We start from the raw sequence: 26759 nt of genomic DNA, 5'->3' as shown, positions 1-26759 counted from the left end.
GTCACACAATAACGAGGCAATAGTCTAGGGTTCTTTAAACTTTTCTTTCCCCCCAGGGTAAGGCTAAGAGCCACTGAAAGGAAAATAAATCTCTCCTCCCCAGATTTTCGCCTTGTGTTAAACATGAGTTATATGAAAAGGAGAGTTAAGAAGTCGTTCAATAAATCTGAATAATCTACGCCAATTTGGATAATTCAAATAAACAATAAACAATTATTTCACTCAATAATTTATGGTGGGGGCATCATTTATACCCCATATTATCCACATTATCCACTCACAATACTCTAGTTACTGAGGAGGCTCAGTAAGCCCAGAAATAAATGTCCAATGGACCCTAATGCATGGGGTATCAGATCACTTTATTTTGCCAAGTTTTTTAAATGTACACTAACAAGCCATTTGCATATTCAGAACACAAAATCCAGATTTTCTTACAATGCAGGTGTATATAAATAATGTAAAACCATGCGTATCTCCCTACTGTGTACTGCTCCTGCCTCTGCCTTCTTGCAGGAGCAGAAGGGAGGGATTATTTTACACATTTTCATTAAAAAGCCTGAGGTCAGATCACCTGGGGGGAGGGGCTGCATCCCCAGGGCTCCCTACCCAAAGCCTTTTCCAGGACAAATGAGCCCCAAACACCACACTGTTGTAGACTAGTTTGTTTTTATTTACAATTTAAGATATAAATTAGTAAAGAATTCTTGTTAAACAACCAACAAAGATTGTATAACCAGCAATGTTCAAATAAAAACCAGGCAGAATTTATTTACAAAAGGTTTAGATTCCATTGCAATACAACTTGCATAAATTACTAGAAGCTTTATATCATTATAAAAATAAATATCAAATTTGTTTCCACTTCTTAAGTACTCAAGTTCTATAATCACGTTTTATTTCTACTGTGTACATCTTTTACAAATAAATTTTACAGTAAATCCTATCACACCTATAGAATATATACCGTGGCAATGAAGTGATCAAGTTAAGATATCCTGAGAAAAAAGATTGTTTTCAAAAGTCACACATACATTGGGGAAGCTATACTATGCCAACAAATTCACGTATGTCCAACAAAAGTCTGTTCCGATAGAGTCTGTGGGTTGGCAGTGCCCTGTGGGTCCTTCCTTTTTACAGTGGCACAAGACGCGGTCGGGATTTAGAGGTCATTTTATATATATATATATCTGTATATTTATGAACTTGGGAGGAGAGAATGGCCTGCTGACTTTTTTTTTTTCCAAAGCAATTGTGACACCTACCTGTGGACCAAGGAAAAAACCAAGTCATCCCCCAAATCCTTCAGCCCCACCAGTATCAGGCACCACATTCTAAACAGCGTCCATCTCAGAAGGTTTTGCTTCTTGCCCACCTTCAAGATCTGTGATGAGTAATTTTGCCTACTTGTAAAGTAGTTTTCTTTTTGAGACACTACTGTCAGCCAGGCAAACTGCTGGTACTATCTACTCCATCTGGACACGGGGACAGGCCTGATAAAAGACTAGTATTTCTGTGTCTCTCCAGCCTGACTGCAAATGTCATCTAAAAAGGGGTCTGATACTCCCAGTTTTGGGAACACTAGCTCATGAAAGCAAGTGCCTTTTAAGTGTAGTTTTTTAAGGTTCCAAACTGCATACAAATACCCAGATTTTAAGAATCTGTTTTTCCAAAGAGAAAACAGCAGCAGTGGTGCAATAAATACATTCCCAGTTGAAGGAGTGATTTTTTTTTAAAGCAGAATTTGAGCAAAAAAAAAGAAGAGCTCTCAAAAAAGAGCATAATCCTCTCCCACTTAAAGAAAAGAAAAAAAGAGAGAGAGAGAGAGAGAAGTAAGGCTCTGTCCTCAGACCCCATGGCAAGAAGCAAGAAATACACATTAAGCGAATTTGCTGGGCAATTGGTGGAAGGTTCCGCAAGGGGTGTGGGGAGGGGGGACCCCAGGGAGCCCACTTACTTGCATTGCTGTCTCGGCCCTTCTATAGGTAGGGCTGGACGCCCCCACCAACCACGGTGCAGCCCTCGCTGGCATCTGTCAGGGGAGGGGGCAGTTAGTCAGGACCCGACCCCAGAGCCATCTGCCTCGCGACAGCTTCGCGGCCACCAGCCCCGCGCCGCCCAACCACGCCGTGCCCTTCCCCCTGAACCCCCAAGCGGTCTGGGGGACCCGGCTGCCCCCCCTCACCCGCCCCCTGAGGCACTCGCCCGTCACATTTCCGCATTTTCTGCCCCCTTGACCTCCTTTTATAGGTCTGATCGGCTCAAGCCTCCATTAGGAGCAACAGAGGCGAGGCAAAGAAAGGGAGGGAGAAAACGGACTCTCGTTTTCTGTTCTGAAGATTTAAAAACCGGAGACCCCTGGGAGGAAGCAGAAGGCTTTATCTCCTTGCAGCCGAAGGCAGAAGAAGAGATTGAGCTGAGACCAAGAACCGACAGAAAGCGCCGAGGCTGACGCTCAGGACGCCGGAGGGAAGCTACATTTGGCGTCGATTTGTATTTGCCAAACCGAAAACAGTCAGGACGATACCAACAACAGGAATAATAAATCAAATAAAAAGTAATAAAGGGGTCAGTCCTGTCTCAGTCTCGAGGCAGGATCGCCTGGCCCCCCACCCTGTTTCTGACTTCACCAGCTCCGCCCCGCCTCCTTCATTTCTAACTTAGGAGTGCAAAGCCATCCGTTCCCCGTTCCCGGTTCAGGGACAGGGCTTCCCCGGCCAGACCTACCGGTGCCCGGTTCCCTTTCCCGGCTCCTAGGGGTGCTCGCCCGCCGGGACCCACAGCCCCCCCTCCGCCCCCGGGGCCCCGCGGGCCGCCTACCTTTCTTCGGCTCGTAGCCGCCGCCCGGGGGCCGATAGTGGGGCTCCGGGAGCGGGTGCGCGCCCGCCTTGCCCGCGTCGCTGGCGGCCTTTGGCGCGGCGTGCAGCGCCTCTCCGGGGGCCGCGGCCGCCGAGTTGTACCGCAGCAGCCCCTGGCCCTGCAGCGCCGCGTTCAAGTTCCCGTAGTTTGTGTAGCTGCCATAGAAGGGCGATGTGTAGTAGAGGTGGCGGCCGAGGAGCGGCGACGCGGGGTAGGGCGAGCCGCCCGGAGGCGCCCCGCTCGAGGCGGGCGCGGCGGCCGCGGGCAGCCCGGGCGGCGCGCAGCCCGGGCCCAGGCTCGGCTGCTTGAGGTCCGACGTGGCGATCTCGGCCAGAGACCACAGCTTGGGCTTGCTGGCGGCCGGCGGCGCGCCTGGAGACGTCCGGCTGCCCAGGGGCGTCTTGCCGCCCCCGCCCCCGCGGGGCGCGGCCTCGGGAGGAGGGCTCAGCAGCGGCGGCGCCTCCACGCCGGTGAGCGGCGACGAGGTCACGGGCTTGGGCGGCGCCAGGTCCCGCTCGCCGTCCTCGTCGTCGTCGTCGTCGTCCTCCAGGTCATCGTACTTCTCCTTGCACTCCGAGCCCGACTCGCACAGGGGGTCCCCGGCGCGGCAGGGCAGCTTCTCTCCGTCTGACTCGGCGGAGCAGGAGTGGTCGGTGAGCGAGTCCACGTGCAGGCTGATCCCTGCAGAGGCGCGGGGTGGGGGGCACGGTCTGTGGCACCCCGGGCCCCGCTGCCCACCGCTCCCCGCCCCCGCCATCCCTCACCCCGACCCCACCCGAGCCGCGTGCTCCAGGCAGCCTGACCTCCCTGCTCGCGCGCTGCGAACGGCGCTCTCACGGGGCCCCAGAGGCGCCAGGCGGCGGAGCCTGGAGTGCCGGGCAGGCGGGCGGCCTCCTCTCCGGCCTCAGCTCGGCGCCCCGCCTGGGAAGAAGGAGGCTCCGCGCCCCTGCGCCGCCTCGGCCGCGCTCACCTTCGTCCTCAGCCGATGTCTCGGTGCCCTCGTGCGCCTTGTCCGCACTCTCCTCCTTGCCCTCGCTGCGTCGCCCTCGTCCTCGTCCTCGTCCTCACTTTTGTTTCTGGGGGCCCACGTCATCTTGTTCTCCTTCTTGAGGCGCCGGCGCGCGTTGGCGAACCAGGTGGAGACCTGTGTGAGGGTCATCTTGGTGATGATGGCGAGCATGATCTTCTCGCCTTTGGTGGGGTAGGGGTTCTTGCGGTGCTCGTTGAGCCAAGCCTTGAGCGTGGCCGTGGCGTCCCGCGTGGCGTTCTTGCGGTAGGCCGGGTCGTTGAGCTGGTACGGGTAGGCCGCGCTGCCGTAAGGGTGGTAGCTGATGGCGCCCGTCATCCCGGTCGTGTGTGCATCGTAGGGCGCGCCCTGCAAGCGACAAGAGCCCGGTGAGCGGTCGTCCGAGGGCCCGACAGGCGTCAGAGCCCCGGCGACCCCTCCGCCCGCCCGCGGCCGCCTTTCCCACGGTGCCTCCCCGAGCTGGGGCTGCGCCTTCCCGCAGCAACAGATCCGGAGGACGCAGCGGGTCTTTTAACGCCAGCTGTGGATCTCGGAAAGCGCTGCAGTTTTATTCCCAAATTTTCCAACGATTTCATTTTCCTAAAAATGACACATCTGGCCCCAAATGCCCCTGAGCCGCCGGTACGGGCGTGCACAAACAGGCCCGCACACACGGGCCCGCAGGTAGCTTCTTGATATCTAAATTTCTCCTGGTGTAAAGAGTCGCCTCCTCCTCCTAGTCGCCTTCCCCTCCCTTAAATGGTTAAAAAAACACCCCAGAGCCCCCGCTCCGCTATTCACCACTCTAAAGCTCGGCAAATCCAATTTGCAACTCGAAGCCAGTCACCGTTTCGAATTCTTCAAATACGCGGCAATTAGCATTTTAATTCAACCCTTAACGTTTAAATTCGAGACTTCTACAGCCAGCGCCGAGGCCCCGGCTACCCCGTCTCTGCTCTGGAATTCCGCCGAGGGCGGGAGGTGGCCACCAGGCCCCCCCCCCTCCCCGCACTCCCCCGTCCGGGCCCCCAGCGTCTAAAACACGCTTTGCCAGCCCCCGGGCCTTGCGGGGCAGCGGAGCAGGAGGAGCGCGGGCCGGCCCGGGGCCCCGCGACGCAGAGGCTGCTCTCGGCGCGCGGGGACCGAGGCGGCACTTAGCGGGCCGCACGCCGGCCGACATGTTTTTCTAAAGCACGGGCCTGTGGGGCAGATGAAGGCGAAGATCTGGGCGGCCCGGCCGGGCCCCAGAGCCGCGGCCGAGGCTCCGCTGATTTCCCCAGCCCCGTGACCCCAAGCCCCGCGAGAAAGTGCCCAGCGCCTGGCGATCGCCCCGGAGGCCCAGGGGCGCCGACCCTTGCTGCCCGCGCCGGAAGAAGCGAGCCTCGGCCCGCTCAAGACTCCTCGCCCAGCTTCGGCGCCTGAAAGAGGGCCACCCAGGCCAGATCCCGTCCCGACCCCAGTGGGGTCGCACTTCTCGGGCTCGCGGGGAGATGACCTCGGCAGCCGAGGGGAAGGGCGCGCGGAGCCCCGCGCTACGGCCGTCGCCGGCCGACCGCCCTGCCTCTCGTCCCCGCCGACCGCGCCACGGCCCCAACTCCGCGACTTCGGAGCCGCCTCCCACACCACGTTCCCCGCGACCCTCAGGTCGCCGATCACAGACCAGGGTCTCTGCGCCCGGCATCTCGCGACCCCGCCCGCCAGCCCGCGCTCGGTTACCATGTAGGACGGGAAGCCGGCGGCGGCGGCGGCGGCGTCGGCGGAGTACTGCAGCGGGCTGCCGAAGCCGGTGGCTGCTTGCGCGGTGAAGGCCGCGGAGCCGGGGTAGGGGCTGAACGCCGAGCCCGACGCCGACCGCGCCAGCTCCTCGCTGCGCGGCGCCGCCAGCGCCGACGCGCCGTACGCCGGACACGAATAGAGCGCCAGCGAGCCGGGCGCCTGGTACAGGTAGCCCTGCGGGTAGGACATGGTGGGCGCGGGGCGCGGGGGCCCGCGTCACGCCGAGCAGCGGGCAGGGCGCGCGGCGCCCTCCATCCACGCCCGGCCGGGGCGCGAGGCGGCGGCGGGCGCGGGGACCGCCAGCCCAGGCAGGCCGGCCCGCGCACTAGCCCGGGCGGCCCCGCGGGCCGGGGGAGCGGCGGGGCGGCGGCGGCGGCGTTGGCGGCGGCGGCAGCTCGGAGCCGGTGGGCGCAGCCTCGCGCCAGGCCGGCGGTCGGGGTTTGGGGGAGTCTGGAGTCGGGAGTGAGGAGTTGAGGAAGGAGCGCTCGAGTTTCCGAGGGACATTGGAACGCGGAGCTGTCCGTCACGGGCTCATCTGCATATTCGGGCGCCCGCCCCCTCCCCTGCTCCGCCGGCTCCGCCCGCTCCCGCCGCCTGGCCGCGGCCGGGGGAGGGGCTGGGACGCCGGGGGTGGGGCGGGCGGAGGGGCGGCGGGAGCGAGAGGCAGGACGCGCAGGCTTTTGTGGCTCAGTCGCCTCTCGCGCAGCCCCAGCCCCCGGCCCGCAGCCCGACCGCACCGGGCAGTGCGCGCTTCCCCTTCCCACTCGCGCGGACTCCCGGCGCCCGCCCCCGCCCCCCCCCTTCCCGGCCGCCCCCCACGCCCCCGCCCTCCACTCTGCCCCCTCCCACTGCCCCGCCCCCAGATCGGCCCGCAGGGACCCGCGCAGAGGCCGCCCGCTGCCACTTGGGGTGGTGGCGGGGGGGGGAGATGAGCGGCCCGGGCCCCCCTCACCGGCCGCGTACTGCGCGCCGGACTCTCGTGCCCGGATCGGAGCTACGGGTGATGCGACGGGAATAGGGCGCCATGGCCCGAGTCCTCCTGCGGGCGGCGTGCGCGGCTCTCACGCCCACCTCCCCCGGTTCGTCCTTGCTTGCTGCACGGGGCGAGCCTCCGCGCGGGGCCTCGCAGCTGGCCGCCGGCCCCGCGCCGCCCCGGCGTGTCCCCGCGGGACCCAGATCCCGGGCGCTTTCGTCGCGAGCCGCCAGGAGGGCCCTGAGGTGAGCTCTCTGCCCCAAGGTCCGCAGTGGCCAGCGGGCCCTGGGTGTCAGGACTCTAATGCTCTCGGATGCGGTTTATCCCGCGCCTCCAGTGCTTCTCCAGGACGCCGCCGCCTCCCCCAAAGGGTTTTTTATTTTGTTTTATAAGTTGACGCCTCTTTCGGATTTGTGTTGTAAAGCACTCGGGGGAAACGATCGTCACCGGACAGACCGCCTCTGGCAGGACTTGGAGCCTCGCTGTCACTCGGGAAGGGACGCGACAGTCACAGGCCGCGGGCGGCGCACGCGGCTGCCCAGGTAGCGCAGGTAACAGGCGACTTGGGGGCCGCCTCTCGGGGCCCAGCGTCGAGGCGCTCGGCAGGAGGCTCTGGGACCCAGTCCCACAGACACCCTTCTCCACGGGCCTCCTCCGCCCTCCCCCACCGGGCCGTGGAGGAGGGCGTCTGGCGTTTGGTCTTGGAGGGGTGGGGGCAGATGGGGCCACCGGTGGGCTCTCAGCAAGTGGGCGCACGGGGAAGGGGGCGGCGGGTGTGCGAGGCCCAGGCGTGGTGGTCAACACAACAGGTGCCTCTTCTGCGCGGGGGGGTGGGGGGGTGGGTGGGGGGGAACGCGGTAGGCCAGAGCTCCAGGCCGCAGCCTCTCCTTCCCCCACCCCCTACCCACCCCCCCACCCACCTCTCCCACCCCCCCACCTCTCCCACCCCCCCACCCCTTACCCACCCCTTACCCACCTCCCCCACACCCCCACCCCTTACCCACCTCCCCCACACCCCCACCCCTTACCCACCTCCCCCACCCCCCCCCACCCCCCCCCCCCCCACCCCTTACCCACCCTCCCCACCCCCCCCCCCCCACCCCTTACCCACCTCCCCCACCCCCACCCCCTTACCCACCTCCCCACACCCCCACCCTTACCCACCTCCCCCACACCCCACCCATCTTCCCCACCCACCCCTCTACCCCATCCCCTACTCCTCTACCCCCCACCCCGCTACCCCACCGCCTACCAACCCCTCTGGCCCACTTCCCAGCCCGTTGGCTGGGCAGCTCGCGGAAGGACCAGAGTGATCGCGTTCGGGTCTCGGTCTCCCGGGTACCCCAGGCGCCATGCGGCCTCTTGCGAGGCGCGGCTGCAGCGCGAGGACCAGGAGGCTCCAGCCTCGGGCCTGACCGCCTGCGGAACCACCGAGGCTGTGTTTCCTTCCCCCAGATCCAAGGAGACCGGTTGTAAACTGCAGGATTGGACTTGAGCAGAGCCCACCCGCCTCCGCCTGCAGGCGGTGGCCCCCTGGTATGTGAAGTCCAGGCACCTGACCCCAGCCGCCTCCCCACTTGCCCCCAAACCGCTGCACCCTCGCCCGTCCCCTCAACACCGGCTCTCCTCTCTGAGCCCCCGCGCCGCCCACAAACCCCAGCCTGCACCCTCTACACTTTCCTAGACGCCTCACCCCCAAACACTCCCCAGCCCCTCACCACCCACCCAAACTGTCACCCCCACCCCACCCCACACACTCTGCGCCACCTCGAGGGCCCAGCAGGTGAGTTTCAGCAATGCTTTGACCCCAAGCAGGACGCCCTAATTCAGTTCAGGGCAGTTATTTTAAATCAATTATTGTCGCGTTAAAAAGGAAAGGGAAGCGGGGAGAATCAGAGGCCGCAGCAGCCCCGTGGAGCCTGCTTTTCCCAGGGTCCGCGGCATCCGTGGTCTTCCCGGGAGGGAATTCGGCCAGGAAGAGGCCGAAATGAGACAGACACACGACGGATGACCAACGTTCACAGCGCCAGACCAGGTTCTGGGCCTTCGGTTCCCTTCCAATTACATAGTTCAAGTGAAAAAAGAAAAAGAAAAAAAAATCAGGTCTAATTTTTATCTCCAAGGAGGACTGGCCTGAGTATTTCCATTTCTAAAGACCAGTTCCTGCTGTTGTCTCATTAGCATTTGGGGCCGCCCCCCTAGCCTTCTCCTCCCCTCCCCCCGCCCTCTCCTCCCTCTCCCTCGATTCCCCCACTCCACACCCCCACCCCCCACCCCCAGGGCTTGATCTCTGCCAGGGGCAGAAAAGAAAACAGCGAATTATTACAAAAACATCTCCAGTTTGGAGCAGGGAGCATAAGCTCCGATACACTCGATTTTGACATCAATTAAGTGTGTAACCAGACATGTGCACGTGGCTTTGGAGGGTCTCGCGTCGCCCAGGGTGCTTCTCCAGAAAGGGCTGCCGGCTCTCGCGCTGCCCGCAGCTCAGCGCAGCTGATCCGGAAGACAGTCTCTGCTCAGTGTCTTTTTTTTCCCCCCAGCAATTATACTCCTCCACTGAAATCTAAATTTTCCATACTGCTGCCTGCTACTAATAAAAGCCGTCTACCTTGCACTATTAAACAGTCGAATCGTACTACATGCTGTTTTTATTGGTGGTGACTGTAGCAAATTAAAATGCCTACGCAGAGACATTAACATTTACGCTCTGCATTGTTACCGGGATATATAAACTCCGTTTCGCTTTAAAGCACTCTGATTTTTTTTTTAATATATAAAATCACTTTCCCTTTTCTTAAAGTTGGCTCGGTCTTCTTTTCTAAAAACTCAATCGAAAGAACAGGCTGCAAATGCGGAGGCTCGACGCGATGGCTGGGCGCGCGGCCGCCTGCGAGGATGGCCTGGAATCCTGCAACTGCGTCTCGGGTCACCGCGGGGAGCTCCCGGACCCCGCGGCCGCCGCTTTCGGGGAGCAGGACCTGGATGCTCCGCTCACGGGCGAGGAGGCTGTTTAGGCCTGTGGAGCGCCGGAGTCTGAACGGACACTGGGCCTCTGTCACTTTCGGTTGCCCTCCTCACTGGGATGGAAGAGAAAGGGCCGGCGCGCGGGCCAACCGGGTGCGTGCCCTGAAAGCGATGGATCCGAGCAGTTCGGTTGCGGGATTTACGGTGGATTCCACCTCCCCGCCCCCAACACACACACTTTGCTCCAGGTGAGCATTCAAAAAAAAAAAAAGAGGGATCGGTTAACACCATCACATTTCTGTTTCTTGTCCCCACAGTGGCCGGTGCTTTTGGAAGGAGTTGGCGAGGACACTCGTGTTTCCGGGAACCGCGGTTTCCTGGAGGCCGAGCTCTGGGAAACGGCGGCCTGGGGCTCTAGATCCTCCTCGGAAAGCAGCGGTGGCGCAGACCGAGGCGCCCTCCACTCCTTGCCCGGGACTCCCGGGAGGCGGGAAGGCCCAGCGGCAACGCGGCCCGAAGTCGTGCGCACGGGCGGCGAGGGGGCGCTGTGGCCCGCGGATGCCGCCTCGTCCCCGCCGCGGTGGGCCTGGCGCCGTCCCCAGCCACTGAGGGCGCCCCGGCCCGGCCTCCCCCACGTCGATTGCATTCGGGGCAAACGGACAGCAACACTGGAGCGTTTGAATAAAGCCTAGCCGAGCCCGGCTTCTCTCTCTCTTCCCGCCTTTTGCCCTGTCTTGGGAGTTTTAAGAGTTGGGTGGGCAAAGAGGTACCATCTTGGAGCGTGTAGATATGCCGAGGGGAGGGGGTCAATTAAGATTTAAAAAGACACATTTTACGTGGTTCCTCTTCGTGAAGTTCTGTGTCAAGTGGAAGTGGTTTCCATGTACAGGGGACCTGTCCCCTCTGATGTCGCTCTTCCTGGGGGACTGTGGAGCGAGTGGCATCAGAAACTGGCAAGAAGAGCCGCGAGTCCGGGTCTGTGTTTTCTTTTTTGGGAAACAGGAACACTTCGCTGTAAACTGTACAGAGTTTAAGTCAAATGAAACGTGAATGCCTTCCAAGCGGGGTCGAGCCCGCTCGCGGGTCTCTGGACACTTTGGCCTTTCGAAGCTCTGACACGGTGTTCTGATGCGGCCACGTGTGTCTGCAAAACACCGCGGGAGGCGAAGCCCGGGGGGTCCCCGCCGCTCCAGTCAGGAAACCTGGAGCGCGGACGCGGCCCCTGGGTTTCCACCGGCCCGAAAGACTCGGGCCCCGCGGGCAGTGCCGCGGGAGGGGTCCCTGGACCGGGGCGCGCTCTTTTGTACGTTCTGGGCTCAGCCTGAGACCCGGTTCTAGCACCACGGCCCAGCCCCTGAGGTCGGAGGACTAGAACTGTGCTGGCCGCTAACGTGTCCCTCCTGGTTTCGTTCAGCGGCCGCACACGGCCCATCCTCTCCGCGAACGCCCCGCCTCCGACCCGCTTCCTGAAGTTTCTCCCGCGCCGCGGCCCAGGAATCAGCATCCTTCGCCTCTTCTCCGCATCCCGTGCTTCCATCGCTCCGGTTCTTCCCTTCCCCCCGCGAACCCCGACCCGCAGCCCCTTTGGGCGAGCCGTGCGCGCGTCCCCGGGCTCAGGTCCCCGCCGGTGTCCGCGTCCCCAGCTGGGAGCGCCGAGCGGGGGTGAGCGGAAGGGTGGCGGTGCGCGGGCGGCGGTGCGCGCGCCGCGGACGGGATGAAGGATCCCAGTGACCCGAGACCCTCTTCCGGAGCCGCCAAGACCCGAGCGCCTTCGTTCAGCGGTCGGCGATCGTTTGGAAGGACAGTGTGAGCGAGCACTCTGCCCTCCGCGTTCACGGCCGCGCGGCCAGGCGCCCCGACCTGCACACACGTGCGCGCGCACAGTCGCGCTGCCCGGGGAGGTCAGCGCGCCGCGGGAGCGGCTCTAGGCAAGTGGAAACAGATGAAAGGTGTCCGTTTTCTTTTCTTTTCTTTTCAATGTTTCTGCGAGACAGCCTTTGGAAGAACTTAGGTCATACATACCCATCCCTCACCGCCCCCCTCCCCCGACGCCCAGGCCGTCCTCAGCCTCTCCATTACTCGCTTTGCTTTCCCCGTTTTCCACTCCGGAGCGCAGCTCGGCACGTGCACGCGGGTGTGAGCGCGCCCAGAGGCTGCAGAGACCCGGAGCGTCGCTCGGATCCGGCCAGAGCGGGTAGGATCCTCGCTGGCAAGAAAACCAGCGGAGGAGAAGGAACTGTGTTTCGCCCATTACTTTTATTAGACGAGAGAGGCTATAGAGGGCGTTTGTCCCGGGTCCCGTTTCATAGCCGCCTGCTGACTTCATCAAAAGGGCTCGTCCAGACCGCGATTCCGCCGCGCGTGGTCAGGCGCACACTGACGCAGCTGGGTGGGAGAGCCGCGGGTAAGGAAGGCCTTTTTTTGTTGTTGTTGTTAATGCTGGCGGAAATGCAGAAAGGAAGGTTTGATAAATTTGATTACATTAAAAGTAAAAAACTTCAGTTGAACAGAAATTGCTGGCACTGACCTGGGGAGAAAGGTTTGCAGTGACCGTAAATGGCAAAGACTGCCCTACAGAACCAGGAACAGCGCCCAAGGTCAGCAGGTGAAGCCAGCCGCCGGAGAGATGGGCCAAGGAGGCCGGTGGAGTCTCCTCACAGAGGACAGAGGCCCACGTTCGTTCTTGACGGGGACACCTTACCGTGTGACAGATGCCACGGTGTGACCCCAAACAAGGCCCAGGGTGTACGGAGACCGGGCGCGCTCTCCCTGCTGTGCTCGTTGAAACTGCTACAGAGGAATCCGGGAGACATTTGTCCGTATCTGAAAAAGCAGGAGCTGCCCACCCCGCTGACCCCCAGATCCCTGCCTCATTGTCCGCCGCCGCTGAGAAAATGCCAGGCTGGGGGCACTGAGCCCTGGCACTGCCCTTGCAGCATTGTCTGCAAAGTGCAGGGCTGGAAGCGTCCTAAATGGCAGTCAGAGGAGGCCTGGCTGCAGAGCCCAGCCCAGGGCACATCCTCTGGAACAGAGTGTTCCCCAGGGATGACGGGAACCACCCCAGACTCTGCTTGCACCCGCTGGAGCCAGTCCTGGGGGTATAAGGTTGAGCTGGGGAAAATAATAATACTTTCAGAAAAGGATACCGACAGCTTGCGGCTCCTGCCACAATTGACAAAAAGAAAAACAAACCAGCAATATACCTGCTGTTTACAGGTGGGGGTGGCAGCGTCGCTATGGGGCCTCTCCCCTAGGCTGCAGGCCCACTGTGTGCTTGAAGAGAGGCTGGGGGCCCACACTGGCAGGCATGCTTTGTTTCTGAAAAATCTATATGCTGCAAATGTCACCAGAGATTGTTAACTTGAAATGATGGTTACGTGGATTCTATCACTCTACATTCCTAGCATGTGAAATATTTAACACTTTGAAAATTAAAACAAGAATGTGTGTTACCCTTTAAAAGAAGTGTCATAGTGCAGAAATATAGGGAGCTAATGGAGGAGTGCTTTCTTAAAAAAAAAAAAGTTTCTTAAAAATGTACGTGTCTGTCTCTTTCTTCCTGGCTTCACCTCGCCCCACCCTCGCCCATCCCATCCTTCAGAACATAAAGATACAGTCTTAGATTTGCGGTGTTGACCTCTGAACGGACGGCCCCCGGTGTGTCTGTCACTGGGCATCATCCAGAACGTGGTAGAGAGAGAGGCTTCCTGGGCAGGACGCTGCCCGTGGGACCTCAGGCTCCTCACCTGGGCCCATCAGGTGAGCGGCTCACCTGTGGCTATTGGCTCTTCTCGGGGGCTGGCCGCTCTCGTCTCTGGGGAGGGGCGCTTTTGCCCTGGAGAAGTCTGAATCTTTTCACCACCCACAGTAAAGGTGCCTTAGAAAATTCAAGTCAAGATTAGACAGAGGGGGGCTGCACCTGGAGAGGGGGTGGCTTCCTGGGGAGCCCTGTGTGTCCAAAGGCTTCCCTGGGCCCACGAGGTTGAAGGCCCTGGGGACTGACTGCCGCCCGAACCTGGCCCTCTCTGCCCAGGCTCCTGGCCTGCTGGCCCTCCTGCCTGTGGCCACACATCCCTCCACATCAGTCCCTGCCACTTGCAAAGGTCCTGACCACGGGGCTCCATCACCCCCTGCCGTGGGGCTCTGTGGAGCACTAGACACGTATTGACTGACTGACTGACTGAGTCGGTGAATGGCTTGCTCTTGGTCACTCACTTTTTCTTCTCAAAGGTACCCAGGATACTGAGGGACAGAAACAGAAAAACCACGGTTGCGTACGTTTCCTGCCGGCTTCCCTGCTAAGCATCTTCTGTGCACCTGAGTGTCTTGATCTCGAGTGATCCAGGCAAACCTGATCACACCTCGGGAGCCCTGGCTCTCCTGTATGAAGCGCGGTGCATTGCCACGTTGAATTTTAAGCCCCTATAGCTATGCACACTGAAAATAGCATTTCATTTTTAAAATAAATTCCTGAGTTAGCAGTCAGTCCCAAACCTTCCATTCCTTGAGAACAGCGAGCGTGCATTTTGTTGTTGTTTTTTGCATCCCGCATGACGTGTGCCATTCCCAGCACAGAGATGTTCATGAAAAAGAAAGTGAACAAAAGCAAACCATACTGATGATACTGTTAATGAAAAATTCAGAGTGGGACCGACCGTTTAAAGCTGATTAGATCCTAGCAAGGGTTTTTTTAGAAACAGACAAGTTTCTTCTGAAATTTATTTTTAGTGGCAGGAATCTTAGGATGGCTAAAACAATTCTGACAAAGAAGAATTAAGTGGGAAGAATCAGTCTACCCAATTCCAAGACATTACATCATTGGAACAAAAGAGAAAATCCCAGAAACAAACATGTATAAATATTCCTGACTTATTTTGACAGGATGCAAAGCAATTCAATGGAGGAAAGCTAGTCTTTTCAACAAACGGTGCTGGATCAATCGAACGTCTCTAAGCCTGTGGGACTTCTCAGGTATCTCAGTGGTAAGGAACCTACCTGTCAATGAAGGAAATGCAAGAGCTGGGGGTTCGATCCCTGGGTCAGGAAGATCCCCTGGAGTAGGAATCGGTGATCCACTCCAGTACTCTCGCCTGGGAAATCCCAGGGACAGAGGAGCCTGGTGGGCTACAGTCCGTGGGGCCACAAAGATTCGGACACAACTGAGCACAAAGCAAGTATGCGCATACAAACACACACAAACTCCAACCCAACTCCCGTACCTTACGCAGAAATTAACTAGACGTGACCACAGACTTACACGTCAAATTATGAAACTTTTAGAACAGAGGATAAAAATCTCAAGATCTATGACGAGGCAAAGAATCTGTAGACTAGACACCAAAAGCAGAATCCATGAATTAATATTTTATTCTCTGAAAGAATGAAAAGAATGCAGACTGACAGAAACTATTTGCAAATTATGTATCCGACAAAGGACTAGTATCTAGAATATATAAAGAATACTCAAAGCCGAACAGTAAAACAAAACAATACAAAACTATCCCATTAGAATTTGGTCAAAAGACATTTCACCAGAGGGGATATACAGATGGCAAATATTCTCCTGAAAGGTGTTCAATGTCATTAACCATCAAGGAAATGCAAATTAAAAGCACTGAGAAGTATATGCACCTATCAGGATGGCTACAATGAGAAAATAAAGTAGCAATAACATCAAAGGTGAGAATGCAAAGAAACAAGGTCATTCACGCGTTGCTGGTGGGAATGTCACGTGGTAGACCCACTGTGGGAACCAGCTGGGCAGTTTCTGATAAAGGTAAACAGTGTGAGTCTGGTGCATGACGCAGGGGCCCCGTGCCGGTGACACCCCACCCTGGAGGGAGGGAGGTGGGACGGGGGTACAGGGTGGAGGGGACAAATGTATGCTTGTGACTGATTCATGATGGTGCAAAAGCCATCACAATACTCCAAAGTAATTATCCTCCAATTACAATAAATCAATTAAAAGAAAAAAAAAAGACTAGACTTGAAACTACCATGCAGGCTGGTGATCGCATTCCTGGGCATTGTTCCCAGAGAAACAGAAACTTGTGTTCACACAAACCCTGTACACGGGTGTTCACAGCACCTTTATTTGTAACAGACAGAAACTGGAGTCGGCCCAGATGTCCTTCAGTGGGTGGAACTAACGCTCAACGGTAGAAGCGAGTTATTGGTCCAAACAGCTCGCATGAAATCTCCAGAGAACTGGGCTGGAGGACAAAAGCCGATGCCAAAGCTTCTTTACTGCGTGATTCTGCCAAGAGCACATTTCTGAAATTACAAAAATTTAGAAAGAGAGAACAGCTTGATGGCTGTCAGGGACAAGGTGGGGGAGTTGGAGGGAGGGTACAAGAGAGGGGGGCGTGTTTACAAAAAGGAACAGGCAGGATCCTGAGGGTGATGAGACGCAACACCTTGATTGTCTGTGTCTTCAGAGACCTTTCAGGCTTTCGAGCTGCAGAAGATGTGGGGCTCAGAGTACGGTGCCCGCTCTGAGCACAGGCAGGCAGGACATGTGAGAGGGGACGGTAAGAGGCAGCATCTCTCTGGAGGAGCCAAGCCAGCAACACTGCCTTCTGTATCTTTGGCTTTTATAAGTATTTGATGATTTTTAAGAAGTTATATACAGAGCTGGGGAGGGATAAATTGGAAGTTTGGGATCAATGAATCTAATATATACATAATAGATAAACAACCAAGAGCTACTACATGGCACAGGGAACGATACTCAGTATCTTAGAATAACCTATCATGGGGAAGAATCCGAGAAAGCGTATGTATACGTTTTCCCATGTGGCATTAGTGGTAAAGAACCTGCCTATCGATGCAGGAGACATAAAAGGTGCATATACTCCCGGATCGGGAAGATCCCCTGGAGGAGGGCATGACAACCCACTCCAGCATTCTTGCCTGGAGAATCCCATGGACAGAGGAGCCCGGCAGGCTACAGGCAGGGTTTGCAAAGAGTTGGACACGACTGAAGTGACTTAGCACACACACACACACACACACATACATGTACATATATATGAAGTGAAGTGGCTCAGACGTGTCCGACTCTGCGACCCCATGGACTGTAGCCTACCAGACTCCATCCATGAGATTTTCCAGGCAAGAATACTGGAGTGGGTTGTCATTTCCTTCTCCAGAGGATCTTCCCGACCCAGAGACCCGGGTCTCCCACATTGCAGGCAGACGCTTTACCGTCTGAGCCACCAGGGAAGCCCGTACATATATATATGTGTGTGTGTGTACATATAACTGAGTCGCTGTGCTTTACCCCTGAAATCACCACAGCACTGTAAATCAACTAGACTGCAGTTTTAAAAACTCTACACAAACACGACGAATTGGGTGTATACTGAGATGAGAAAAACATTTCTATGTCATCTTTTGAAATCTCTGACTTCCATATATTTTTACATTAGTCTGAGAAATATATATATTATACATCTATGTTCTGAATTATTATAGATAATAAATTATATTTGAGATAAGCACACATTTTAATTCATATTTAATGTTTCTTTATATCTTTCCTCATATATTGAAGCTCTTCATTCTTTCACCAGTTTTCATTCATTTGATTTGCTGTGAAACATACATAAATGCTTCAAAACTATAAATATCTGCATGACTACTAACAATAAATCACTGAGTACAGCTTTTATTTTCCTTTGCAGATCATTTAATGTCTAGAAAATATCACACTTGGGATTCACGAAGCAATCTACAAAATTACTTGAAAATAGTGTTTCATCTGTTACTAGTTTAATACAAAGATTTGCTTTTCAGCCCTGAGTTAGTGTCAGGACTTTCCTCCGTGTTGGTGGAGCTGCACTTTCGGTTCCATGACTTGCGTGGTTGAGAGTCAGGGAGCGAGTGCGGAGCAGCCTTGGCCCTGTTTTCCGTTTCTTCTGCCCTGCGGCAGTCCCTCACTGCCCTCGTTAGCTTCTACACGTCTTCGCAGCATTTCTTTTTGCAAACGTGAGCAAATGCATACACACGTTCGTGGCCATTAGTCAAGAAATCCTCTCCATTTCTTTCTCAGGTTACACGCATCCTTGCAAAACTTGCTATGTTTTCCTAACAGTAACTCAAGGAGATTACTAGGATTCCTTTCTGGAGATTTCCCCAAATATACCCGATCTTCTGCAAAATTCCTGAACAGTATTCCCTTCAGGGCTGTGTCATAGTCACTCCCCCAGCCCCTGATGAAGGACTTGTGTGCTGTTACAAGCTTGTGCTCTATTCTAGTGCTGTGGTTGGCAGCTTTCTTCCAGGCTGTTTCTTGCTGGAGAAGACACCGCTTCAACCTGGCACTCAGAGCTGGGATGTCTGGTCACAGGGTGCGGTTTTTCCTGGAACTGGCAGACCTCTGTTCTGTTCTGTTCTGTTCTGTACTCAGACACCAGCCTGAATAACTGCTCATTTCTCCTCATCCCGACTGTGTAGATGTTCGGAGAAACTCAGCATGTTGTCTAGTCTGATGTGTGAAACGTGAGCCATAAATTCTCCTTTCCATGGCACTGACCTCTTGGCGTTGGAGCTCAGTCACCTCCCGGAGGTAAAACCCCGCATGTTCATTTCAGAACAAAGTGGCCATTTCATTACGGCTGAAGGTGAACTTTCCAAATGACTAATGATGTTGATCATCTGTTCCTGCGCTGTAGGCCATCCACATGCCTTCTTTTCTGAAGTGGCTATACCATTCTTGTGGTCATTTTTAAAAATGTGTTTTCTTCTAATTATTGCGTTATAAGGGTTCTTTATATATTCTGGCCACAAGTCCTTTCTCGGATATATGCTTTGCAGACACTTTCTCCCAATCTGTACCTTGCGTTTTCAATTTCTTTTTATTTTATTAATGGAGTTTTTCAACAAGCAAAACTTCCCATGTTTATAAAATTCAGTTTTCAAAAATGCTTCCTTTGGTGTGTATATATGTGTGTTATTTTAAGGAAATATTTGCCTAATCCAAGGTCGTGGAGCTTTTCTCCTGTGTGATTTCTGCAGTTCCTGTGACTGTAACTCCTACCTTTGCCTATGCCGCTTCATTTTGGACCAGTTTTGTGTGTGATGTGTGGTAAGAGTCGACATTATTTCTTCCCCATCTAGCATGTAGTTATTTCATGCCAGTTATTGGAGATCATATTTTATCCAGGGAATTATCTTGGCACTTTTGCAGAAAACAAACAATTGCCCATTTGAGTGTAGGTGTATTTCTGGCTTCTTAACAATGTCCCTTTCAGATCTGTCTGTCCTTAGCTCAATACCGTACTGTTTTGTTTTTATCTCTTTACAGAAAATCTTAAATTATGTAGTATGTCTTTTAACTTCATTTTTCTTTCATAAAATTGTTTTGGAAATTCGAAGTCCTTTGTATTTGCATGTAAATTTTGAATTAGTCCTTCAATTTCTACAAATTCTACAATTTGGAACTTAATTGATAGTATAGATCAATTTGTGGAAAACTGGTCTTTTAAAAAATATTGACTTATTCAATCCATAAATATAGTATACCTTTCCCTTTATTTAGTTTTTTAAAAAACGAATGTATTTTAATGGGAGAGTGATTGCAGTGTTGCGATGGTTTTGCCGCACACCAACATGCACTGGCCGCAGGTGTACGTGTGCCCCCATCCTGGATGCTCGGCCCCTCAAGGCTGCCCCAGGGCGCCGCGTGCCCTGCTTCATGAGTGGAACTTGCACTGGCCGTCTGTTTTACATTCGGTAACGTACATGTGTCAGTGCTGTTCTCTCAAATCATCCCACCCTCGCCTTCTCCTACTGAGTCCAAAAAACTTTTCTCAGGAATCGTTCGTAGTTTTTAGTGTAGACATTTCGGACAAGATTTACTGAAGTTATTACTAAGCATTTTATTTACTTATTTAAGCCATTGGGAACGCCTTTGTGTGACATATTTTGACATTGCTTATTTAGAAATAGAAGTGATTTTTGCATATTGACCACGTGTTTTTCGATCTTGTTTACTTCAGTGATTTGTTATAGTGGTTTCTGTAAATTTTGAAATTTCCTGCATAAGCAATTATGTCTTTTGTAAATAAAGTTTTATTTCAGCCTTTCCAGCTTGTTTGCTGTCTCAGCCATTGTCTTTCTTGCACCAGCCAGCGCCTCTGGGATTATGCAGCAGAAGTGTGATGGAGGCAGCCTTGTTTTGGCATGACCCTAGTTAGAAAGGTCAGCCCTTCCTCACTAAGCACGATGCTGCTGTAAGTTCTGAACACGTCCTTAAGTTAGGAGTTTCCCTCTTTTCCTAGGTTGCCCAGAGTCTTCAAGAATGGAGGGGAGCTGCACTTTCTTGGAAATTGTTTTTCTGTATATACTGATTAAACATATCTTAAAAACTTATTCCACTAAGGTGATGCATTACAGTAATCAGCTTTCAAATGTCAAACCAGCCTTGTCTTGTGCCCTGTGCTTAGTCACTCAGTGGTGTCTGACTCTTCACGACCCCATGGACTGTAACCCACCACGCTCCTCTGTCCATGGGGATTCTCCAGGAAGGAATACTGGAGAGGGTTGCCATGCCCTCCTCCAGGGGATCTTCCTGACCCAGGGATCGAACCCAGGTCTCCCTCATTGCAGGTGGATTCTTTACTGTCTGAACCACCAGGGAAGCCCAACCTCGCCTTTTGGTCACGGTTAGTTGTTCAGTTGCTAAGTCGTGTCCGACTCCTTGTGACCCCGTGAACTGCAGCACACTGGCTTCCCTGTCCTTCATTATCTCCGGAGTTTGCTCACTCCTGTCTGTTGAGCCGGTGATGCCATCCAACCATCCCATCCTCTGTCACCTGCTTCTGCCGCTCCTCTTGGTCATGGTCACATGATCATTTTCCAGGCCTACATGTCTCATGACACACAGGAGAAGGAAATGCAACCCACGCAGCCTCGTGGGCACCCTGATCTTGGATTGCTGACCTCCAGAACAGTGCAGAAATAAATTCCTGTTCTTTACTCTGCTCAGTCTTGCTACTTCATTAGGGCAGCCTGAGGAGATGATACAAACACCTTCAAACTAATAGCCACAAGAACCACCTCTGTGAATGCCACTATGAGTAAGAAAAAAAGTGGTCTGGTTGCACGGGGTTTATGCTCAAGGGTGAGGATGCAAGTATGAAAGTGAAAGTCTCTTGGTCGTGTTCAACTCTTTGAGACCCCATGGACTATACAGTCCATGGAATTCTCCAGGCCAGAATACTAGAGCAGGTAGCCTTTCCCTTCTCCAGGGGATCTTCCCAACCTAGGGATCGAACCCAGGTCTCCCGCACTGCAGGCGGATTCTTTACCAGCTGAGCCACCAGGGTAAGGATGCAAATGCACTGCTTCCCCAGCACACACAGTCTCCGCCTGCGTTTCCTGACTGTGATCGCTGTCTTCCCCCCGATCTGCACACTCGACCCCAACATCAAGCTAAGGGAACAGGTAGTTTGTCACACTTCCTAGCTGATTTGTCTTGAGATGGGCTCAAAAACAGAAATCACAGTGCTCAATGGGCAGATTATTGGCAGGCTCCCTGTGGGTGGGAGGTGGGCAAGCAGCCCCTCATTCCCCAGGCAGCACCGTGTGCTGGGGGCTAGTGGCAGACACCTAGAGTGGCCTGCGGGCTCCCCCACCCCAACCTGAGCTTCTTGCAGATTGGGTGGGGAGGGGCTGTCCGTGAGACCTAACCTCTTCCCTCTGGGGTTTGCTCCAGTGTTCAGAGGAGAGCAGACTGAAGCTGGAACGAGTGGGGGCACTGGAGTGCTCCATGCACTTATACTGAATTTGCACAGAAGAACTCTGCACTGTGGGGCAGAGAGACTGCAGCACCAAGTTTCTTCTTAAACCCATCAGAAGACTTGGAGAGACAGGCCAATCTCCACCAGGTTATGTAATCTATAAACTTACGCAGAGTAGAGAGCGCTAGGATTTCAACACCGGAGTCCAAACCTCCTGCCAACATCCAAAGTGACTGCGGCCACTTTGTGCAGAATCACGTGTGGTGACCAGCTGTCCCGACGCAGCCCACGTGCTCCAGGGACGCTCACGTGTGGACGCCAATATCCCTCATCACTGCTGCTCCTCCGGGTGTTCTCATTCTCTCTTAGGTTTGCTGAAGGATATGCTGATCTTCCTAGAGTTTAGACTGTGCTTTCCCGTTCTTTTCTAAAAGCATGACAGTTTCGGGAATCCCTGTCAGTCCAGTGGTTAGGACTCCTGGCTTCCACTGCAGGGGGCATGGGTTCGCGCCTGGGTCTTGCAAGCTCAAGATCTTGCAAGATATTGATGGTGTGGACAAAGACATAATAAGATTAAAGCATCACAGTTTTATCTCCAGTGAGCCGCCCCTTCACCTGTGTTCAACACGGTTATTTTTTGTTTGTTTCTGGCTTTGTTTTGGCTTGTTTCTTTCATATTCATCCCAATCTTTATTTGTTAATATATCATGATAATCTAAACAAATTAAACATTTTAATGTTGTCGTGCTTTTGGTCTGTATTCAAACAAAATTAGCGATATTTTAGCAATGCAAACTTTACATTAATATGATATATTACCTTGGCTGGGGCTTCCATGCATTTCATCAGTCTGATAAAAGCTCTTTTACAAAGAAAGTTATAAAGAAAAAGGTAATTGGCTTTTAGGAATTAGTGTGGTTATTGGTATGCTAGGGCTTCCATACTGGCTCAAGTGGTAAAGAATCCGCCAGCACTGCAGGAGCCGTAGGAGACACACATTCAATCTGTGGGTTGGGAATATCCCTGGGGGAAGGGAAGGCTTCCCTGATAGCTCAGTTGGTAAAGAATCCACCTGCAATGCAGTTCGATTCCTGGGTGGGTAAGATCCGCTGGAGAAGGGAAAGGCTACCCACTCCAATATTGTTGGGATTCCCCTGTGGCTCAGCTGGTAAAGAATCCGCCCACAGTGTGGGAGACCTGGGTTCGATCCCTGGGTTGGGAAGATCTCCTGGAGAAGGGAAAGGCTGCCCACTCCCATATTTTGGCCTGGAGAATTCCATGGACTGTGTAGTCCATGGGAGCAAAGATTTGGACACGACTGAATGACTTTCACTCTGCCTTTCCTAGAGAAGGGAACGGCAGCCCAGTCCAGTGTTCTTGTCCGGAGAATCCCAAGGACAGAGGACCCTGGCGGGCTGCAGTCCGGGGGCTGCAAAGAGTTGAACACAACGGAAGCAACTTAGCACGCACACTGGTAATGCCAAAGCATCCAAAAATCTGCAACAAATACCGTATCTTCAGTTCCACACTGCAGCCTAAGCAGCCAAGCAAGGGACAGTAAACAAAGGAAATCCCATTTACTCAAGAAGAAATTAAGAAAATCCAGCGTGGTTTTCAGTCAACTGTGAGGTAAGTGCCATTTCTCACCCGAGCCTCCTTTTCCTCTGCTGTTGGAGGGAAAAACATTTCCGGGGCGTGTGTGTGGGGGGCTGGCCTTCTCGCCTGCCTTGGACGCCCAGGCTTGTGCTCTAAGAGTAGAATGAGGAGAGGATCTCTCCCTGAAGGGCCTCCGGAGGTCTCTGGGTGTAGCCACATCCTTCTGCAGGGCATCCCTGAGTCCTGTGAGTGCAGAACTGGGGCTCGTCTCTGTGGTCAGGTCCCAGCGGTCCTCAAACACGGCAGGTGCAGACCTGGGAAGCTGCGGGTTAGAGGGAGGGCCAGGCACAGGTCTCTGGGGCTGGACCCCGGCCCCAAGAGGTGTCTGCTGAGGAGACTGTCGGAGAGGTTGGGCAGGAGGATCCACGGAATCCGTCCGGTTTTCTGCTGTGGGGGAAGTGATGGGGGAAGGGACCGGTCACAGGGCACGTGATCAGAGGGCCCTCTTGTCAGATGTCAAGCTGACAAGAAGATCTTTAAGCAGGAACCTGAGGACAGTGAGAGAGAGCGTCCCTAAGGTGTGGGGAGGCGGGCGCAGACTTCCAGTCCCACGGGATCAGGATGGAGTTCACAGCGTCTTTGTTTCCTGTCACTGATGCAGACAGTGACTCTAAAAGGGGTTCTTCACGGGATGGGACGCCAGACCACCTGACCCGCCTCCTGAGAAATCTGTGTGCAGGTCAAGAAGCAATAGTCAGAACCGGACACGGAACAACAGACTGGTTCCAAATTGGGAAACGAGTACGTCAAGGCTGTCTATTGCTACTCTGCTTATTTAACTTCTATGCAGAGTACATCATGTGAAATGCTGGGTTGGATGAAGCACAAGCTAGAATTAAGATAGCCGGGAGAAATATCAATAACCTCAGATATGCAGACGAAAACACCCTTATGACAGAAAGCAAAGAAGAACTAAAGAGCCTGTTGATAAAAGTGAAAGAGGAGAGTGAAAAAGCTGGCTTACAGCTCAACATTCAAAAAACTAAGATCACGGCATACTATCCCATCACTTCATGGCAAATAGATGTGGAAACAATGCAAATAGTGAGAGACTTTATTTTGGGGGCTCCAAAATCACTGCAGATGGTAACAGCAGCCATGAAATTAAAAGATGCTTGCTCCTTGGAAGAAAAGTCATGACCAACCTAGACAGCATATTAAAAAGCAGAGACATTACTTTGCCTACAAAGGTCTGGCTAATCAAAGCTATGTTTTTTCCAGTAGTCATGTATGGATGTGAGAGTTGGACCATAAAGAAAGCTGAGCGCCAAAGAATTGATGTTTTAAATTCTGGTATTGGAGAAGACTCTTGAGAGTCCCTTGGACTGCAAGGAGATCCAATCAGTCCATCCTAAAGGAAATCAGTCCTGAATATTCAGTGGAAGGACTGATGCTGAGACTGAAACTCCAATCCTTTGGCCACCTGATGTGAAGAACTGACTCACTGGCAAAGACCCTGATGCTGGGAAAGATTGAAGGCAGGAGGAGAAGGGGAAGACAGAGGATGAGATGGTTGGATGGTATAACTGACTCATGGACATGAGTCATGAGTTTGAGCAAGCTCTGGGTGTTGGTGAAGGACAGGGAAGCCTGGCGTGTTGCAGTCCCTGGGGTCGCAAGAGTTGGACTTGACTGAGTGACAGAGCAGATCTGAAACCAGCAGGAGTGGGTTTTCTCACAGCTCCGCACGTCAGAAGTGTGACGTCCAGCTGCCCAGGGCAGGCTCCCTCCTGAGGCCTCTTTCAGTGTCTGGGGCCAACTCTCCATCTCTAAGCTCTGCCTCTGTGCTCCATGGTCTTCCACTCTGCATCCTCTTCTTAGAAGGACATGGTCTTGGACTTAGACCCACCCTAACCCAGGCCAATGCTTGCCTTGATCACATCTGCAGAGACCCTATATCTAAATAAGGTCACAGTCAGAGGTGCCAAATGGATCTATATTTTTTGGCGGGGAGGGTTGTCTATTCAACCAACTACAATATGTAGAAATTACAGGCTTCCCTGGTGGCTCAGATGGTAAAGAATCTGCCTGCCAATGCAGGAGATGCAAGAGACATGGGTTCCATCCCAGCGGTGGGGAAGATCCTCTGGAGAAGGAAATGGGGACCCACTCCAGTATTCTTGCCTGGAGAGTCCTATGAACAGAGGAGCCTGGTGGGCCACAGTCCATGGAGTCGCAGAGTCAGACAAGACTTAGCTACTAAACAACACAGACTTTAGAGGAATTCAGAACCAATGGGTCCTGAGAGAGAACACTCAGGACTGCTCTGAAAGCAGGGAGAGCGGCTGTCCCCACCCAGACTCGGCTGGCATCTGGGGGACATTCACCGCCCCCGCACCCGCAGCCCAGAACACAGCGCCCTGACTCACTGGGGAGGGGCAGGGGCCGGCGGGCAGCAGGTCTGCACTCCCCTGACTCTTCTCACGTCTCCACCGACCCTTCCCTCCAGTTTCGGTTTCCAGGGTCCCCCTACTGCCCGAAGGTCACCCCGACTAAGCGCTCACCTCCCCGGCTCTGCCCGCCCCGGCTCTGCCCTCGGGCTGCGGAAGGCTCCCGGCCTTTCCCCTCTCCCGTCCCCATGGAGGCCTGCGGAGGGTACCGTCCGAATTCCGGGCCCGCTCCAGCTTGTGGGGGGTCTTCTGCCCCCCACTCCCCCGCTGGGGCGCCCCTCGCCTCTCCCCCCACTCTCCAGCCCGCAGCCTCCTCTGCCGCAGGAATGCGCCCTCGGGTCCCACAGGTGGAGAGGCTCCGGAGCGCAACTGGTTCAACCAGTTTCCCTCCAGACTCCGCACCGCCTGCTGGAAGCCTCGGGAGGCGGGGGCCAAGGCCGACTCCACCCCGCGAGGCGCCGCGCTCCGCACCTGCGCTCCGGGAGGCGCGCCCAGAGCCCGCCCGCGGGACCCACGCGGACCGGCTCGGCCGCGACGGGAGAACGAGGGGAGGGTCTGCAGCAAGAGCAAGGCCTTCCCCTCCCCCTAGTGTCCCCCTCCCCGCCAGAGCGGCCCTCCCAGCCCCCGGGCTCGTCCACCCGGGCCTGCGTCCCAAAAGCCAGGGCGCGCGCTCTTTCTTAGGGCGTGGTGACCACTGTACCTTGAGTGGGCTTCTGCCAACAGTCAGCTGTCGGTCTCAAGTTTCTCAAGGTTTTGTGCTGACAAAGACAGTTTTCTAAGAGGAATTCATGTAGCAGCTGTCAACTAGTGCCTTTTATGTGACCGAATATATACATATCTTAATTGAAATTTTGCATATATAAAATATATTTGTATATACATATATGTTATGAATATACACTTTCAGCAAATAAAAATGTTTATAAAATTCCTAGAAAATTTATTAAACTTATGTCCTAAATCCCCAAATAAAAGATAGGCAACCATAATATCATAAATTAATGAACAAATAACCCCCAAACAACCTACTTTGAAAGGAAACAACTTTAGCAACAACAAGGAGAAAAGCTCAAGCGGTTTGGTGAGTGAAAGTGAGACTGTGCTCCCAGGGGAGAGGGGAAACAGGAATTATGGACTGGGCACGAATAGACACTGGTCACACTGTTTGGAGGCCACTTGCCAGTGCTCCTCAAAATTTTAAATCTTCATAATCTCTGAAATAGGAAGTTTATTTCTGCAAATTTAAATTGTGGAAATACCCCCAAAATTGCTTAAAAGGGCATTTCTTACTGCAGGTCTGTAACAGCCTAAAATTAAGTGAACATCTACTGTCAGGGAAACACAGTAAGTAGGAGTTCATGGATGGAGTACTTGGCCAGTCTTAAAAT

The 26759-nt window shown here is 54.2% G+C and overlaps 2 protein-coding genes across 2 annotated transcripts; one reads left to right on the top strand and one right to left on the bottom strand.

Moving 5' to 3' along the window:
• Window positions 1–352: 352 nt before the first annotated feature.
• On the bottom strand, window positions 353–6102 carry IRX2 (iroquois homeobox 2). The gene is given in 6 exon segments (XM_070357757.1): window positions 353–1265; window positions 1958–2032; window positions 2821–3540; window positions 3830–3889; window positions 3892–4234; window positions 5582–6102. Coding segments are annotated over 5 exon segments (1425 nt in total). The 5' UTR covers window positions 5831–6102; the 3' UTR covers window positions 353–1265; window positions 1958–1979.
• On the top strand, window positions 5829–13075 carry LOC106700770 (collagen, type I, alpha 1b-like). The gene is made up of 6 exons (XM_070357812.1): window positions 5829–6045; window positions 6348–6859; window positions 7039–7165; window positions 8070–8150; window positions 9460–9734; window positions 9899–13075. The coding sequence occupies exons 1-6, from the start codon at window positions 5829–5831 to the stop codon at window positions 10271–10273; spliced, it is 1587 nt and encodes a 528-aa protein (XP_070213913.1). The 3' UTR covers window positions 10274–13075.
• Window positions 13076–26759: the final 13684 nt, after the last annotated feature.

The sequence above is a fragment of the Bos mutus genome, chromosome 20 (genome assembly GCF_027580195.1).
Source record: "Bos mutus isolate GX-2022 chromosome 20, NWIPB_WYAK_1.1, whole genome shotgun sequence".
Classification (NCBI taxonomy): domain Eukaryota; kingdom Metazoa; phylum Chordata; class Mammalia; order Artiodactyla; family Bovidae; genus Bos; species Bos mutus.
The sequence above is the reverse complement of the archived record's forward strand: the minus strand, read 5'-3'. Positions and strand labels throughout refer to the sequence as shown.

What these genes read in the sequence shown, in the direction of transcription:
- LOC106700770 (XM_070357812.1), top strand. Translation starts at nt 5,829, where the DNA reads ATGGTGGGCGCGGGGCGCGGGGGCCCGCGTCACGCCGAGCAGCGGGCA. An exon ending in GCGGCGGCAGCTCGGAGCCG is followed by an intron (nt 6,046 to 6,347) that starts GTGGGCGCAGCC and finishes CCTCTCGCGCAG; the next exon opens with CCCCAGCCCCCGGCCCGCAG. An exon ending in GCCGCCAGGAGGGCCCTGAG is followed by an intron (nt 6,860 to 7,038) that starts GTGAGCTCTCTG and finishes TGTGTTGTAAAG; the next exon opens with CACTCGGGGGAAACGATCGT.